Source organism: Opisthocomus hoazin, chromosome 2 (assembly GCF_030867145.1).
Source record: "Opisthocomus hoazin isolate bOpiHoa1 chromosome 2, bOpiHoa1.hap1, whole genome shotgun sequence".
Lineage (NCBI taxonomy): Eukaryota > Metazoa > Chordata > Aves > Opisthocomiformes > Opisthocomidae > Opisthocomus > Opisthocomus hoazin.
The window spans coordinates 60,761,178-60,778,816 of record NC_134415.1 but is presented as its reverse complement, the minus strand read 5'-3'; the positions used below and the strand labels follow the sequence as shown (position 1 = coordinate 60,778,816).

The 17,639-nt window shown below is 39.3% G+C and overlaps 3 protein-coding genes across 10 annotated transcripts in view; 1 reads left to right on the top strand and 2 right to left on the bottom strand.

The window, feature by feature from the left end:
• The window catches only part of TFB1M (transcription factor B1, mitochondrial), a 31,008-nt gene extending 15,209 nt beyond the window's left edge, over positions 1-15,799 (top strand). For all 5 annotated transcript variants that reach the window (XM_075413844.1, XM_075413845.1, XM_075413848.1 and 2 more), the window contains 2 exons: positions 10,006-10,133; positions 14,851-15,799. In XM_075413844.1, the coding sequence (XP_075269959.1) occupies positions 10,006-10,133; positions 14,851-15,112 (390 nt within the window). In that variant the 3' untranslated portion in view covers positions 15,113-15,799. The remainder of the gene's footprint in view (positions 1-10,005; positions 10,134-14,850) is intronic.
• On the bottom strand, positions 2,795-3,454 carry CLDN20 (claudin 20). The gene has a single exon (XM_009936069.1). It carries the CDS (start codon positions 3,452-3,454, stop codon positions 2,795-2,797), a length of 660 nt encoding a protein of 219 aa, XP_009934371.1.
• Positions 15,800-15,843: 44 nt separating the features above from the next.
• The window catches only part of TIAM2 (TIAM Rac1 associated GEF 2), a 92,451-nt gene continuing 90,655 nt past the window's right edge, over positions 15,844-17,639 (bottom strand). For all 4 annotated transcript variants that reach the window (XM_075413831.1, XM_075413833.1, XM_075413832.1 and 1 more), the window contains one exon: positions 15,844-16,985. In XM_075413831.1, the coding sequence (XP_075269946.1) occupies positions 16,342-16,985 (644 nt within the window). In that variant the 3' untranslated portion in view covers positions 15,844-16,341. The remainder of the gene's footprint in view (positions 16,986-17,639) is intronic.

Below are 17,639 nucleotides of genomic sequence, written 5' to 3'. Positions count from 1 at the left end.
ACTGTTCAAACATGTTAAATTATTAATCATGACAGCAGTCTGTTGTGAAGAAAAAGGACCATGCTTAAGACATCTTATTTTTTCGTTTGTGGTTTTGGGTTATCTTGGGTTTTTTCCTGTCTTCTAGCTGAATGAAAATCATTTCAGGATGTCATCTCACTGTTAAATATGTGAAATAGTGTTCAGTAAGGCCAAAATCCAGTTCAGTGGTGATGGTTTCTCAATGGTGGATACAATTTAAGGGCAAAATAGAGCTAGTGTAGTCAAAAGTCTTGTGCAGACTGTGTCTCAGAATAACTCATAGTCCATTGTCCTGTACTTGAAAGGCCATAGTTGACTGAGAGGTAACTCACAGAGTTGTGATAAATGTCTTATTATAAGCAAATCCTACCGTCAATTGATGCTCTGTTGAATAAAAAAGGCAGTACCACTGAAGGCAAGCATATTTTTTTGATATATTTCTTTCAGTTAAAATAAGTATTGCTTATACTGCAAAAGCAGAAAGTACAAATTTTTCAAACAGACCTGGCACCGGTTTTCATTATGTTTTGTTTCCTTCAGACTCTTGTTGTAGACTGATCTTCTGTTTTGTCCCTGTTCTTTAAGCTGTGGACTGACTTGTCATTTTAGATATTACTGTTTCTGATAGAATCTTTGTTTTCTTGGAAAGCTCTTGCAGTATATTGTGAATGAAGTGGCTCAGTGCTTCATTTTTGTTTCATAGGTATACAAAGAAGTTCAGGTACTTCTGTATAAAGTTATAGGAAGAAAAATTTGCTGCTTTTGTAACCAATGAATACTTCATTTTGCTCATAGTATGCAATTATTACCTTTTTCTTACACCCTCCTGTAAAAACACCTTTGCTTCTTACTTTACAAATGTTAGTTTTAATTCACATACCTAGCAATGATCACGGCTTAGTGTCATGTCAAACCCCTTACTAAAGGTGGAGATGCATGGTTTTGGGAATGAGTTGTTTACCTCATTTGCTCAATGAATGAATATTATTTCAACAATACGTATGAATGTTGAGATGTAAAAGACTCCTGGTTTATGGAATGGAATGGTGCTGTACTGCACTGTGTCTCAGCAAAGAAAATTTGGCTTTTTGGTTATAGTTAAGTCTCTGTAGTACTGAGTAACTGCTGATACTAGCATTAGGAATAGTACAAAATAAGCTCTGTGATGACATATATGGGAAACTCAAAGTGGCTATGTAATAGTAATATAAACAAGAGGTAATTCCATTCTTTCTATATTAGAATAAACACTCTTACATAGTAGATGCATAAAACATTTCACTTTCTCAGATGCTGTAAGATCTTACTTTTTCCAACAAACTATACATATAATGTTAAGCCATCTTCATACTGTTCTAGTGATTTTTGAGCTAATAATATGGGAAATGAAAGTTGTATATAAACAAGCAAGCTAAATAGCGGCTGGTTTTGTTGAAAGACTCATCCAGCATTATCGTATTCCTAAATTTCAAGGCCTGTGTCATATCCCCTTTTCATTCCCTTACCTATGCTAGCAAAGTAACATAATTTTGATTCTTGTTTTGGGAAGCATTTAGATAGAACATACTCTGCCAACGACCAGTACAAAACAAAGTCTCTGTGTTGCAAGAGAAGGTTAAAGGATTTAAGGTTATTAATCAAGCTAAGGGGGTTAAGAAAATAAATTTAAATGAAGAAGCTGTCTCTTTATCACCATTGTATAATACATTTTACAGCAATAGAATACATGAGAGTGGGCCTGAAACAGACCCTACTGGAATAATTAAAGACTTGCAAAGTTCTTTCAGAAGGCCAGAAACATAGAAGACAATAAATGTTAGCGGCATTATCTGAGCTGTTAAAAGCTACTTTGAGCAAGTGCAAGCCAGAAAGCTTCTAGATTTTTCTGGAACATAGATATTTAGTTTGTATCCTGAGTGTTATGGTTTGCAGGTGTTTTCATGGTCATGGTTATATTTCTGCTGTTGTGTAGCTCCTCAGATCTAACATTCATTGTGTAGTGATAGATGAGTAGCAATTGGTGAATGCCCGGTAGACATTTCTTTAACAATAATAAATGAAACCCGGGGCGGGAGAGCCATTTTTGGCAGCATCTGAATGGTACTGCTGATTCTTCAGACTGATATGCAGAATATACAATGCAGCTAAGGTTTGGGTCTGTGGGGCTTTTGTTGTGGTTTCATTTGTTTTATGTATGTGCGGTTTTGGTTTTTGTTTTTGGGGTGTTTTGTTGGTGGTGTGTTTTTCCCCCCCCCCCCAAATCTAGTTACCAAGGCAATTTAGAAATGAAAATGAAAGACAGGTGTGTCTGTTACTTAAAAAACATTGAACTGGGCTTCTTGGACAGAGTGGTTGTGTTTGGTTTTTTTTTTTCCTTGCATCATAATTAAAATAAAGATTAAAATGTAAAATACACTATGAAACATTATATGTTATTGATAGCCTGACTTGCGAAACAGAAGGCAGTTTGTTTTTAAGCATCTTTGCTGTAACAAGCCATCAGTACGTTAATTGTACTGTCAGTTATGATTTAAAATAGTTCATTTTTCTTTAGTAACTGTTACTTGGAAAGGCAAAAAGAATGGTTTGAAAAATCAACAACAAAAAAAGTACTCTTGCAGAATACTTAAGCATTGTTTCCTGCTTCATTTTTTTTGTGGATGCTGCTATAAATGCAATACCTTGCTTAAACATAATTGCAACCCAGCTGTAAGAAAAGTAATCAAACTATACTTAGCACTAAAAACGCCTCAATGGATAGAAATAACTATATTTACACATAGTCCTTCAGGTTGTAAGCTCCATTGCTCTCCCGCTCTGTGGATGGGAAATGATGCTGCTTTGAAGGGTAAATCCACGCTTCTTGCTGCTTTTTAAAACAGGAAGTGCAGAAGATCAGACCTGCGATAAGCAGAAGCCCTGCTGAAATGAATCCTGTATAAACTGCTCCTCCTGGTTCGTGTTTACGGCTCTCTGGAATGGTCTGGTCCAGAAAATCTGAAATAATTTCTCTCGTGTACCAGGATGTTGCTACTAATCCAAAGATTCCTGCAAGAATGAAGCAGACCCCTCCAGCAAAACAAGCGTGACTTTTGCTGTCAGTGTCCCCTCCCAACTTTGTACATTTCATTCCAACGGTAGTGATGCAGATCCCAAAGGCTGATAGAATACAAGACAGTACCATGGTGGTCCGTGCAGCCTGGATGTAGACGGGAAGAGAGAGAACCGAGTATTTCAGGGTACATCTAAACATCCCAGTGCTGTACCATGTGCAGTCCATCCAAAGTCCTTGCATCTGTGTAGTAACTGTTATGATGTTTGAACCAACGTCTGCATTTACCTTCCAGTTCGGTAGCAAGGTGGCTATGATATCTCCAAAAACACCAAACAAAGCCAGAACAAAAGCAAAGAACTGCAGACTTGCTGATGCCATGATGATTATCTGCTGTCACCTTTTGTCTGCCTGTTTCTCTCTTGTAAATGAGCGTAACTGGTTGGTAGCTTCGTAGCCAAGGCTGTAGCCCTCTGTGTAATAGGGAGGAGGTGGGGGGAGGAGAAGTGCACGGGGAAAGAAAGAGAAATCAGCAAACAAAAAAAGCTTGCATTTAAAATTAGAACTATCTGAATGACTATCTGAACATGACCCTGCAGCAGATGAGAGCAGCTGAGCAGCTGTACACAAGGTACTTGAGCATAAATGATGGCAAATGGACAGTGTTTTAGAATTGCTTGTGAGAAGGAGCTGCTGCCCTTTCATACGTGATTGCAAGCCATCGAGCATAAGTTATTTTACTGGAGTTGTTTTTCGTAATAGTATACAGATTACAGGCTTACTAGACAAATATACATTGTAAATGGAACATTAGAAACTTGCAGATTAGAAATTATTCCTGAAAAACACTGTGGTAGAAAATACATTGTACTCTTCAAGTACCTTCTTTAAGTGTATTGATGGCTGTAGTCACCTCCTGTTGAATATTTTATAACAATGAACGTCGATAATATCTTTTATTTGAAGTATGGGTAAAGGTAACCCTTTATTTCAATTATTTAAATATTGTCTAATCTTTTGATTAATAACCATTATGAAATTTCATGTTTTTGAAGGAGAAGATTGAATATCTTTTGCAGCATTTTCACAATTAGGTCACATGTGACTTTTCTAAATCAATATTTTATTTTCAGTCAGTGATTCTTAGTCCTTGACTTAGAGCAGCAGTATTGAGCAAGTCATAAGAGTGAATATGATCTGCTTTTGTCTATAAAGTAAAATACTGGTTTTACACTGATATGGAACAACTCAGTTGTGTAAGTGCATTTTTTTAATCAGTCACTTAGCTGTCTGAAATAATTTGCAAATTTGCCATAAAGTGGCAGTTTTAAAAATTAATTAAAAACTCTCTCTTCTATTCTTGCATAAAAAGTCAAATTTCATTTGACAGATGAGAATGTTTTAGGCAGTATGATAACTGTGCACCTGGGAAGACAGAACTGTTGCTGTTGCATCAGCTGGACTGTTGGGATAGCAGATGAAGAAAAACAGTTTGAAATCTCTGTGATGGGATTAGAAATGGTGTCCTGCCTTTTGAGTGGGTCTGCGTAATTGCCAGGTTTTGTCATTTATCAGAGGGATAGAGAAAGGGCAGGCCTCAGTCTGGTTTATGCTTTCTAAGACATTCTATCTAAATATGAACAATAATATTAAAATTGGATTTTAGCATTAGAACATTTTTGAGAAGCCATAATAACAGGGGATAAAGCTGAAATAAATGGAACACAAAATATCTGTAGCACTGTACTCTTATTTCATTATACATAAGACAAAAAGATTTTGATCAATATGTATTCTGTCAGTCTTTAGTGGCATTACGTAACAAGTAATCCTCTAATTTATATATTGTACTTAGTTCAGGTAATTGTTCAAGGATGTACTGACTCTGTCCAGCATGCATATATATATATATATTTTTAAAATGCTTATAGTTAAGGTGAGAATATTAACAGCTACTCGTTTTTAAAGTCTTATTCCAAAGACATGTATATTCCCAAATCCCTTCCGCTTGTTCAGATGGTGAAGAGTTGCTTTGGAAAATATGTATCATTTGCTGTATCAGGCCCATGGGAAAGATGGCTTCACTTCCTTTTACAGAAGGAACTGAGATGTCTGGATAGTTGAAAACTCATTCGAAAGTATATTCTAGAACAGCTAATTAGGATCTTGAGTTAGCCTTTTTCATTGCTTCCTTTTTAAAATTTCAGCATATGCAAACACAAACACAACCACTGCAAATGGTAATCATACAATACATTTAATGGGATGAACTAAATTAAAGGCCTGATAAATTCAATTATAAGCGCTGCAAGTCTAATAAAAAATACAGTTATGTTTCATTCCTGTTTGTGTAGCACTTACTGCTGGATGTGAGGTCTGAGATGTTTTCTTCACTGTAGATGTCCTGGAAAAATGCAGTTTCTCCTGAGTGAAACTATCCCTTCTCATATAAAACTGCATTGGCATGTATTAACAAAATTTCTTGGAATGTTGTTTTTTTCTCTTCTCTACAGCAAGTGCATTACTGCTGTTTGTTCACTCTCTTAGTTCCATCTACCCAAGAATAAAGGAGTACTTTGTTTAATGAGTTTTGTTTGACAAACACTCAGTTAGGGAAAGCAAAGAGATTATGGAGAAAAACACATGGAGGCCCTTAGTCCTAAATACATAATGATATCCAGGTTCTTTGATGAAAACTGTGCATAGTGATTAAAAAGAGTAAAATCTTGAGAATCCAGAAGCTGCGTAGACTTATGGATTGAGGGGGGATGGGAGCGAGGGGGGAGGGTAGGATTTATTTAAGTTGAACTGAGAGCCAGAGACGGAGGGTTTTGTTGTTTGTGGGTTGATGATTTTTTTTTTCTACGACACAGATAATCTTATTAAGAGTTTAAATTTCCTGGGAAAGAACTATGCAATTTATTTTAATTTGTAATTTGAACAGCAGGACATTTTTATTCAACTACAGGTTTTGCTTATCTGTTTTTGATAGCCTTAGCCTTCTGTAGGTCATCCTATAACTTGTTGCCTTTGTATGAATCTGTAAAAAGAATGAAGAAATAAAGCTACTAATAAGGCTTATATGGTAACTGCAGCACACCGGTGAAATGGCCTTGACAAATTGGTGTGTGAAATCAAGAAGTTAAGAGAAAAGTCTTGCTGGTTACAGCCATGATAGACCCGTAGATTCTGTACCTGGTTTTTTGGTTCCTGTGATGCTATTTGTGAGCCCAGTGTGACTGGAGTTAAGTTACAGGAATTAGATTATTGCTATGAGTGCAGTGGCACAGTTATTTTCTGCTGGAAATGAACCAAAATGAAACCCTCACATCAGAACAAGATCACTATGAGATACACGTCTGGTGTTTGACCTAACACTTGTCTGTAGTAGACAAATAAAATGCTGGTACTGAACACTTGGTTGGTGAAAGTGCTGCCTTAGAACTATCTTAGCAGGATCTCACACACTCTGTTTTCATGAAGTTGTAATATGTTCTGCTTAGGTTTCAGTTCCCTATGAGTAAATTACAGCTTGAAAAATGGTGTGTGGGTTTGCTTTTAATACAGCCCTATTGCAAGATACATGTATTACCCATCATGAGACCTTTATTGTCAAAAATTAGTCAAAATTGTCTCATTTAAGCTTATTCTGATTTTGAGTGTTGATTTCATCAGCAAGGCAGCAGACTTCTCTGAATTAAATTGTACTCTGTCATGTGTCCTTCCTACCCTGCTAGAACATAAACCTTCCGTTGTACTGATACACTGAAACAGCAAGGGGTGAATATTTGCTGTACTATTGACAGTTCAGGATATATCAGTTGAAAAACTTCTGTATTCATTACTTTGTAAGAATTGAGTAATTTGTGAGAAAGAATTGAGATATTTTGTAAATATTTCTAACACGCTTGGGGGGGGGGAAGTGCTACTAATAAAATCTGCAAATTGTGTATTTTAAGTGCTGTTGTGTACTCTGTACTGGCTTTCATAATTTTACTCTCTATTTTGTGCATATTGAAAAGGTGAGAGAAAAATAGCATGTATAATTTTAAAGGAGTGGCCAATTACAAGTGAAAAGCTTTCTCCTGTATCTGTTGCTATAGTAACCAGGCAGCTTTCCTGGGGTCCAAAGAAAACAGCGTCTATAATGGAACAAATGCTGAGAAGTGCTGTGTTTTGTTTCAGAAGCAGAAATTATTACCCACTGGCCTTGAGACTGCAAATTGAGCTGTTTTTCTCTTAAACTGTACACTGCATCTAGATCGTGTTCTTTTTTGCTTTTCCTTCAGAAATTTTTGTTAAAGATGCAGCTCCTAGTCCCAAAGAGCCCTGGTATCTCACTTAGAAGCAGTTCGGCACAACTGAGGCGACTGTTAGATGCCAGATGGTCTCTGGTGGTTTTCTTATCCCAAATTTTTTGGGGGAAATACCTTGTTTTATTTCTTGACAAAAATGTAGATAAACATATATGTGTGTAAGTAAGCCCTTAGTATTTCTGTGCAAGGAGTTAGTTGGTCGTGTGAAGTATGTATTTGCACTGTTCAAAAAGATAAACTTCTCTGACACTCAGTGTGAACACAGCTTTTTGCTGTGTTCCTGTGGTCTTCCTGACAGGTAGCAGCAATCTGTGGCAAAAGTAAGTTAAGAAATTCAGAAACTACTTGGGAAAATACGTTTATGCCCATTTTGCTGCAGATTCTGTATGTCAAGTTTTCTTTGTCACCTCATTTTTAAATAAGTCCTTGTGTCTTTACATTTTAGTATTTTAAAATTTTTTTCTGCCTTGACTCTAGCTTTCAGAAAAGGTGGAAATGTAGAGGAAAAACCACTATCTGTAATATATACTTGAGATCAGCAGTGCTAATACTGCAAAATTGCTGTGTTTTTTTTTCATCAGCACCGTTAATCGGTGTTTTCTTTCTTTTTTTCTAGCCAGTATTTTCATTCAGATTTGTAAGTTCTGTCTACATAAAAAAACTTACATTGTTTGAATTTCATAATTTCTGTAGAAAGCAAATGTAGTACCTCCGCTGTTGAAGCAGTTGTACTGGATAGATGTACTTGACAGCTGAGCTGTTCCCACTGGAAGTACAACATGGATGGATGAGAGGCACCTTTGTGCCAGAAGAATATGTCCACATCAGAGGTTACTATGATTTAATTGATTTTAAAAAACCTCACAAAATTAGAGTGCTTTTGATTAGAGCAGTAGAAACCCCCCCTCATTTTTTGAAGTACTCTCTTCCTATGTGTTTTCTCAAAGAATTGGTACATTGAGAGAGTGCCTAGAACAGGTGTTCAGTGGTCTGAGTGTATCTTTTATTTCAGTCAGAATTAGCACTTCTTCAGTTTAAGGTCACCTAGAATCTCTTCTATCAATGCCAATATTGACTTTCAGACCTTTTAAAAAGAAGGATGATTGTCTATCATATTAGCAGACTTTTTAATAAGAAACTGAATATATTTAAAAGTCTGGCACTTAAAAATTTTGTAGTCATTCAGTACCCATACTTTTACAAATTGTACAAGTTTTCAGTGTGCTCCTCCACAGAAATTTTTCATGTTTATTGTTGATAATATCGAGTTTGGAAGATGAACTGCTTTATTCGATGCTCTGCAGAACTGGATTTTTATCCCAGCCTGCATTTTGTAATACAGAATTCTGAATTCAGGACAGTTCTATATAATACGGTATATCTATAATTGCATGACATTTTTTGTGGTTTTTATATGTATATATGTGTACATTAAAGGGAGGATATTATTTCACTCTGTTTTCAGACACAGGGGAAATGACCATTCTGTGAACCAAGCTGATCTTAGAACAGTGAAAGAATAAAACAAGCTTGAAAAAAAATCTTTGTAGAATCAGTCAGATATAATTTTGGATGAACTGAGATACACACGGTGTATACAGAGTTGTATGGTCACTTAAACTGAATGCAGGCTTATTTCTACTTACCAATCCATTTGTCCTGGGTTTGGCCGGGACAGGGTTAATTTTCACCGGACTCCAGGAAGGGGCACAGCCGGAGGTGGGGGCTGAGCCCACCTGGCCAAACAGAGCCCGGTATTCCATACCATGTGTGACGTCACGCTGGGTTCCGGGGGAGGCGGGGGGGGGGGGCGGTGGCGCGGCGGGAACGCACTCGCGGCTCGGGAGCGTGCGGCGCCGGTGAGGTCCGAGAGAGCGGGTCTGTTTTTGTTGTGTTTTCTCCTTATCTGTATCGTTGTTGTTACTGTTCCCTCTGTTTGCTGTTCGGTTAAACTGCCCTTATCCCGACCCACCGGTTTTCTGCCTGTTTCTTTCCATTCTCCTCCGCACCCCGGCGGGGGAGGGGCGGCCGCGTGGCGCTTTTGTTGCCGGCGGCAGCCGAAACCAAAACACCATTAAATAGGCTAGAATTTTAAAATCTTAATATGTTGAAAAGTAATTCCTTGGCTACAATTTTAGAAAAGCCCTAGAGCAACAGAAAACATACAGGGAATGGGTTTGATTTCTAATTATAATAGCAATTTTCTCCAGCTGCCCTTCAGCCTGTATTTTAAATATTGTCTAATTTGTGTATCATGTCAGAATTGTCTTGTGGAAGGATCTGAAGAAAGAAGTGCTAATTACTTCACAGATTACACGGAAGTTGTTCTAGATGGAGGAAGTGCCATGGGGAAAAAAAATCCAAAGTAGTCATGGCCTGTGAACTAATTGGAAATGTGTAGATAAATAAGACAGACCAAAATTCTGTAGGGCCTTGAAAGTTACGCCAAATCTTTATATTCAAATACTATGACATTAGTCACTGCACAGCTATGCTGCCTGTCACAATTATGTGTTCCTATGTTCTGCCTGTTTCCTGATGTCTAACCGGTTAACTTAGAAATAATGTGTTTCAGAGGGATGTATCTACTCAGATTTTTCTTTCTTTTCCTTATAGGTGGATGTAGCTGTGGTGCATTTCACTCCATTGGTGCAACCAAAGATAGAGCAGCCGTTCAAGCTAGTGGAAAAAGTGGTTCAAAGTGTTTTTCAGTTTAGAAGAAAATACTGCTTCCGTGGAATCGAGTAAGGATCTTCAATGAAAAATTCTCAGATGCTGTTTTTCATATAATTGTAGAATGGTTTGGATTGGAGGGGACCTTATAGAGGATCTAGTTCCAACCCCCGTGCCATGGGCAGGAACACCTTCCACTAGACCAGGTTGCTCAGAGCCCCATCCAACCTGACCTTGAATGCTGCCAGGGAGGGGGCAGCCACAGCTTCTCTGGGCAACCTGTGCCAGTGCCTCACCACCCTCAGAGTAAAGAATTTCTTATTTCTAATCTAAACCTATCCTCTTTTAGTTTGAAGTCATTACCCCTTGTCCTGTCACTACAGGCCCTTGTAAAAGGTCCCTCTCCAGCTTTCTTGTAGGCCCCTTCAGGTATTGGAAGGCTGCAAGAAGGTCTCCCTGGAGCCTTCTCCAGGCTGAACAGCATTAACTCTTTTAGCTTTTCCTCATAGGAGAGGAGTTCCAGCCCTCAGATCATTTTTGTGGCTGTCCTCTTGACCCACTCCAACAGGTCCTCCATGTCTTTCCTGTGCTGAGGGCTCCAGAGATGGGTGCAGGGCTCTAGGTGGGATCTCACCAGAGCAGAGCAGAGGGGCAGAATCACCTCCCTGGACCTGCTGGCCACACTACTTGTGATGCAGCCCAGGATATGGTTTTGCCTTCTGGGCTGCAAGTGCACACTGCTGGGTCATGTTGACCTTCTCATCCACCAGTACCCCCAAGTCCTTCTCCTCAGGGCTGCTCTCAATCCATTCTCCACCCAGCCTGTACTTCTGCTTGGGATTTCCCTGACTTATGTGCAGGACCTTGCACTTGGCCTTGTTGAACTTCATGAGGTTCTCGTGGGCCCACCTCTCCAGCCTGTTAAAGTCCCTCTGGATGGCATCACTTCCCTCCAGCGTGCTGGCTGCACCACACAGCTTGGTGTCATTGGCAAACTTGCCAGTCCCAATACCGACCACTGAGGAATGCCACTCATCACTGGTCTCGACTTGGACAGTGAGCCATGGACCACAACTCTTTGAGTATGACCATCCAGCCAATTCCTTATCCACCGACTGGCCCATACATCAGATCCATGTCTCTAATTTAGAGGCAGATATGTCATGCAGGACAGTGTCAAATGTTTTGCTCAAGTCCAGGGAGATGATGCCAGTTGCTCTTCCCTTATCCACCAATGCAGTAACCCCATCATAGAAGGCCACCAAATTTGTCAGGTGCAGTTTTCCCTTTGTGAAGCCATTTTTGCTGTCACCAGTAGCCTCCTTATTTTCCATGTGCCATAGCAGAGTTTCCAGGAGGGTCTGCTCCATGATCTTGCCAGGCACAGAGGTGAGACTGACAGGCCTGTAGTTCCCCGGGTCTTCCTTTTTGCCGTTTTCATAAATGGGGGTTATGTTTGCCCTTTTCCAGTCACTGGGAACTTCAATGAACTGCCACCACTGCTCAAATATGATGGATGGTGGCTTACCAACTTCATCTGCCAGTTCCCCCAGGACCTGGAGTTGCACCTCATCAGGTCCCATGGACTTGTGTGCCTTCAGGTTCCTGAGATGGTTTTGAACCTGATACTCTCCTACAGGGGGTGATTCTCCTTTGTCCATGCCTTTGCCATCTGCTACTTGGCAGTGTGGCTGGAGCACTTGCCAGTGAAGACTGAGGCAAAAATGTCATTGAGTACCTTAGTCTTCTCCATATGCCAGGTAACCACGTCTTAATTTTGTTCCAGAGAGGGCCCACATTTTCCCTATTCTTCCTTTTATCACTGAGGTACCTATAGAACCTTTTCTTGTTGCGCTTGATGTCCCCGGACAGATTTAATTCTGTGAGGGCTTTAGCTTTTTTAACCTGATCCCTGGCTGCTCCGACAATTTCTCTGTATTCCTCCCAGGCTACCTGTCCTTGCTTCCACCTTCTGTAGACTTCCTTTTTGTGTTTCAGTTTGTTCAGGAGCTTCTTGTTCATCCATGCAGGCCTCGTGGTGTTTTTGCCTGACTTCCTCTTTGCTGGGATGCATTGCTCCTGAGCTTGGAGGGGGTGATCCTTGTTTTTGTAAATAAGTCAGCTACTAAATCAGCTGAGAAACACTTGTAGCTATGCATTTGATTTTATTCCTCCCATTTTAAATTTGTCATCATAGTTTATCAGATTTTTCCATTTCAGAGTGGTTTCTGGAGACAAAAGTATGAGACGAATCTCTTTCTGCTGTAATTATGTAATAATTATTATGCTTTTTTGTTAGTGCAGTTGTAGTTGTTAAAATTACTAGGATAAATTGGTGATCTTTCCAATAGTTTGACTGTCCCATAAACAAAAAAAAAACACAAAACATCCCACCAACCACAAAAACTACAGCATTTGTGGATTGAGTTAAAAAAATGAAAGCAAAATTCAGAACCAAAGATGACAGTGTGAGGAGGGAGACTATCATCTGTGGGAAATTTTACTTATTTGGGAATAATGTCAAAAGGTCAAATTCTTATTTGCGTGCTTGCCCTTTTAGGGAGTTCTTACTGATTCCTCTTTTAAAATCCTCATGTCTTACTGAGGGGAATTTACTAGGTTCTCTGACTGATGAAAGAAACCTGCAGTCTGCTCACCAAGGATCCTGCTCAAACTCCAGCATAGCCACCTGTCTGCCTTTGTGTGGGGAAAACCCCAGAATTCAGCGTTGCAGAACATAGAACAGAGCTGCTGTTTGGACTAGCAGCGTGCTGCTTCATCTTGGGCTAGCAGATTTTTGCTGGGCATGGTTTTGGCCCTGATGCAGTCTAGAATTAAGGTGAATGCCACCTTACTGAACTTCAAGCCTTATACAAGCCTTATGTGTCACTATTTTAAAGGTGAACATAGAATTTTACCTCTAGTTTTGGGTTGTTTGCTTGAGGCAGTGAATGGTATTGATGTCTGGGCTGCAGATGTTTGGCTTAAAATAAGTACTGATTTGCCTGTGTTAAGTATGTATTTGGAGGCGTTTTTAGAAAATTTAGAAAATTTGTATTTGATTCACAGGGTTGTTTTTTTGGTGAAGGAACAGTTTCAGTTGATAGTGTAAGCAGAAGGTATGCACAATCAGCATATCTACATTGTGTAGAACATTTTTGCCAAAGTTTTAAAAACCCCCAAGAATTGTGTAATCTCAAATTGCTAATAACTGCTCTACATTCTTTTGAGGCAAGAAGGGGGAATCTGAACTTTTGGACATCACGTATCCCCTAGCAGCTTATCATACTTTAACTCTAGTGTGCAGCTAAGAAACACAATCCTCTTACTCTTTAGCTGACCTGAAAAAAAAAATTAGCAAATTTTGGTATATAATAAGGCTATTAAGTTTGTTACAAGGTATCTGTCTATTGCATATACTCTATAAGGTGATCAAATCAGTTTACATTTGCATGCAGATTTTGGGATCTGAGAGAGACATGGCACGTAAAATGAAGCGATTTAAGTCCATGAAGAAAAATACTGTAGTATGAGTTGCTGTTCATGGACATTGATAAGATGGTTCATAGTCTGTATATAGAAGGTGATCAAACATTTTTGGCTACAGGTATGTCTTTTAACCCAATGAAAGGAGAGAATAACTTAAGGAGTGATATCACCATAACAATTGATCCATTTTAACCTTGCTGACCTAGATGCTGAACTATCGGGGATGTTTTTGACCAAGGCCTTGAGTAGCATGTGCTTTCAACCAGGTTGTTCCCAGAAGTTCCAGCCTTCTCTTGTCATTTTAAACCCTTTCTTAACGTTGTATTCTGTCTGCCAACTGTCACTTACTTATACAAAGCTCTTTGACTAGTTTGTCCAGCCAACCTGTAAAACACAGCTGGAGGCAGGCTTGGTGGGGGCATGTTCCGGTAGTAGAGGCACAGCATTTTTAGGTCTTGTGTGTGTAATACAGAGGCAGATAATTTGAAAATTGAGACATGCACATCAACCATGGGAAAATTTTCTGCCTTCCTGACCTGATGTAGACTGAGAACTACTGCTAATAAGAGCTAGTCCTGTCAATAGTTTGCACTTTGTAGTATGCATTTGTGTGAGACATTAAAAATCACTTGAATTAGCACTATTCATTAAAATTTGGGAGAGGGAGGTGCTAACACATCTGGCCACAGAGTAAATGAACTAGTTTGACTTTCTATGAACAGTGACAGAGCAGAAAACAAAATCTAGGACTCCTAGCAGAGTCTCTGAAGTTCTAAATACTAAAAAGTGAGTGGTCATTAAATATACCTTTCCTCCTTCTTGGCTTTTCTTTTCTGGCACTGGAATTATGGTATTAATGACAAGTGACAACAATATCTTTCCCGTTGCAATGAGACACTTGGCCTGAGAGAGTCTTACAGTTTGGATCTGATCTGTTTTGCACCGTTTAATCTGTTGTTGCTCTCTAAATATGAGGCTAATTCTAAGAAGGCTCTGTGACTGTATCCATATCCAAAGCTCTTTTTAATGTTAGCAAACATGCACATACGTGCTTGTGTTTAAGGTACAACGTATGTGTATGCTTTCCTGTGTTGTTCTAATTTGCATTTGCAGAAAAAGGACCCTTATATGTTTCCATTTGCTTAGATGATAAGCTATATTAAGAGTGCAAGAGCTAAAATAATACAAGACAGGTTTACTGTTAAGTAAATTCCCAAGAGGATGATGTTATTCTTAAGGGAAATGGAATTGTCTGTCTGAATTGTTTGAATTTGTTTGTCTTCTCCCCATGCTATTTAGGACCTTGTTTCCTGAAAGTGGACGTTTGAAAAGAACAGAACAGCTGATGATGACAGCAAATGTTGATCCAACTCTGCGTCCTTTTCAGCTCTCCATGTCACACTTTAGAAATCTGTGCAATACATACAGGAAAATGTGCGATGAAGACCCAAGCCTTTTTGCGTACAATTACAGAGAAGACCTAAGGCAAAGGAAGACGATGAGGAATTTACTTAAAAGTACCAGTGAGCCCAAACAGACTGAAGAGGAAAACCAGCTGTAACTGCAGCAGACTGAGTTTTTTATTTAACTCCTTGATCTAGAGGTGTTGATTCAGTAAAAGGAGGCTTATATATTTCTACATCTGTGCAGATATGGAAGAAATACTTTTGAGAAAGTGGTGGAGAGAGAGGGCTTTCGCATTTTATTTTCATTCCATTCAGCTGTAGACAAAAGTGAAAGGACAGTCCGGTTGCAAGGTGCCTACAGGTTCTTTTTTATTTGAGGGGAGCGGCCTGAACACATACCAAGAACAAGGTATGTTATGAGACGTAATTAAGCTGGGATGCTTCTGAAATAATTGTTTTGAATGAATGAAAGCGCATTATTGAAATGTAAGAAAAAATACTTTTCATATTTCAACATGTAAGACAGTGTTTGGTTTTTGTGCTCTTTTTACCCTAGAACATCCTACTGTGCAGAGTAATTTAAAAAACAAAAGCCAAAACTCTTGTATAAATATACTCAAGTGACTGGCTTACAGGAGGATAGTGCACAGATTGCCTCGGGGTCTGCCACTACTCTTCTCATTCATGCAGAAGCAAAGAATTTGGGATTTAAAGCTCCAACTACAGAAAAGCAGCATGATAAAAAGTAGAAAACATGGCTGAGTACAATAGTTATTTGTCTTTTACTGTACAGACTGGTAGAGAAAATAAAAAATACAGTCAAATAAAAGATTACAGGCCAAGCTTTGTTTTTGTATTTACACATATGTATAAAGTATAAACAGCATCTTGAAACTTACAAAAATGAAATTTCTTCACTGTTGTGCACTAAAACACATTAAAATAACTTAATTCTGCTTTAAATAAAGCAAAAATGAAAGCCAAAGAAATAAAATGCCCAAGGTATTGAAAAATTCATTTTGCAATGCTACTTTCCACTGTAATCCCCTCCGCCACTCACGAGCACCTTTTCCACATTACTTAAAATATTAATGAGGCCATCCTTCCTTTCCCCTCCCCAAGAATACTACATCATCTTAGTAACTGCTTGAAAGGTATGAAGTAATTTACAGACCTTGGCCAACTTAGTCTATTTTTGATCCACAATAAATTAAAATAACTTAAGAATCCTTTACAGCTGGTTTTGTGGAAAAAATGTATTAGTGCACAAAATCAGATAGTAGTTTTCCTGCAGCTTCCATGAATTTACTAGTTCTAAAGCAAAATAAGTTTGTTGAATTTTATGTGGACTTCAAATGAATATTTTAAATATAGTGCTTAGAAGCTAGGATTTCCCATGCCTCTCCACGGCTTCATAAAAACAGTCCTCATTAACTACAGATGTTAAACTCTGGACGCTAAATTCTCTCTCTAAAATAGAGTTCAGATCCAGGTTTGCAGCATCAGGGTGACTGTCAAGGGACTGGTGACGTTCTTGCATTGCTATTAAAGTTCCTCTGCTACGCTTTGTGCTGTTTACTTTTCTCTTCACTGGGCAGAAATGGCCACGCACCAGCTTTGGGTGTTCTTCTGTCTCAAAGCAATCTCCTTCCTCATTTTCAGCAGCCTGATTCCGCTCGGAGTCAGTACTCGGTTCCTCTGAAATCTTCAGCCGCTGGAACTGTATTTCGATGTCTTTCGTAGGGCTGCCCTTCTTTAGGCTCCGATAGTCGTCATCGTCGTCATCGTCACTGAGAATATCAGATTCTTTGACAAGAACGTTAGAAAAGTCGGCTGCACAGCTCTCTTCGTGCTTACTGGGAGATGAGTTTTTGGGCTCCTGCGTGCTCTCGGCGGTGTGGCAGCTGCTGCTCTGAGTGCTGCTGCTCAGGCTGCACTCATCAGAGTCCGGGAAGGTGCCTTTCCCCACCTCACCGTTCCACTCGCCGCTGGACGAATTCTTCAGTACCTTCAAGGACCTTGTGGAAGCTGTGCAGAGGAGAAAGGCAGGTTCATTTTTTCAACACAACATCAGCTGGTGGTTAAACTGTCTGTCTCAATAGCTCACTTGTAATTACAGTGGAGTCGCATTTGATCATCAGCCCAGGTCAGATGGGTCAGCATTCCGATACCAACAGTGCCATCCCGTGTAAGAGTTTTCATTCTACCAACCCCAGGGCTACGTGCTTGCCTTCACGTGTAATTTATACAAAACCCTCCAAAAATTGTAATAATCTACACACATTCACAGGAAAGCAAGACTTGATTCGGGCACCTCAAGGACTGGAGCGCCGGGTTGGAGGCATCAGGTGAACTGTGCCTGTTCCTGTGATGTTAAGGCGGATTCACAGACAACTGATCAGAGGGCGAACGTGAAAAACTAGTAGCTACTCATTTAATTAAAATGTCTGAAGCCTGTGCTTCATTAGGGTATCTGCTGTGATGCAGATTTAGTGCACTGAAAGAAACGAGACCCCTGCCTTTTGCCAGTTGTTTTAGCTTTAAATGTTAATGAGGGCTGAGTTACTAAAGGGAAGCCAGAGGAAAGAACACTAATCCTGCGTGCCAGAGGGAGTCTGTTTCTTCCCAGCAAAATTAAGTTGGGCCTTATTAAGTCTTCCCTTAAGAGAGCTAATGACACAC

Coding starts and splice junctions, on each gene's coding strand:
- CLDN20 (XM_009936069.1), bottom strand. CDS start 3,454: ATGGCATCAGCAAGTCTGCAGTTCTTTGCTTTTGTTCTGGCTTTGTTT.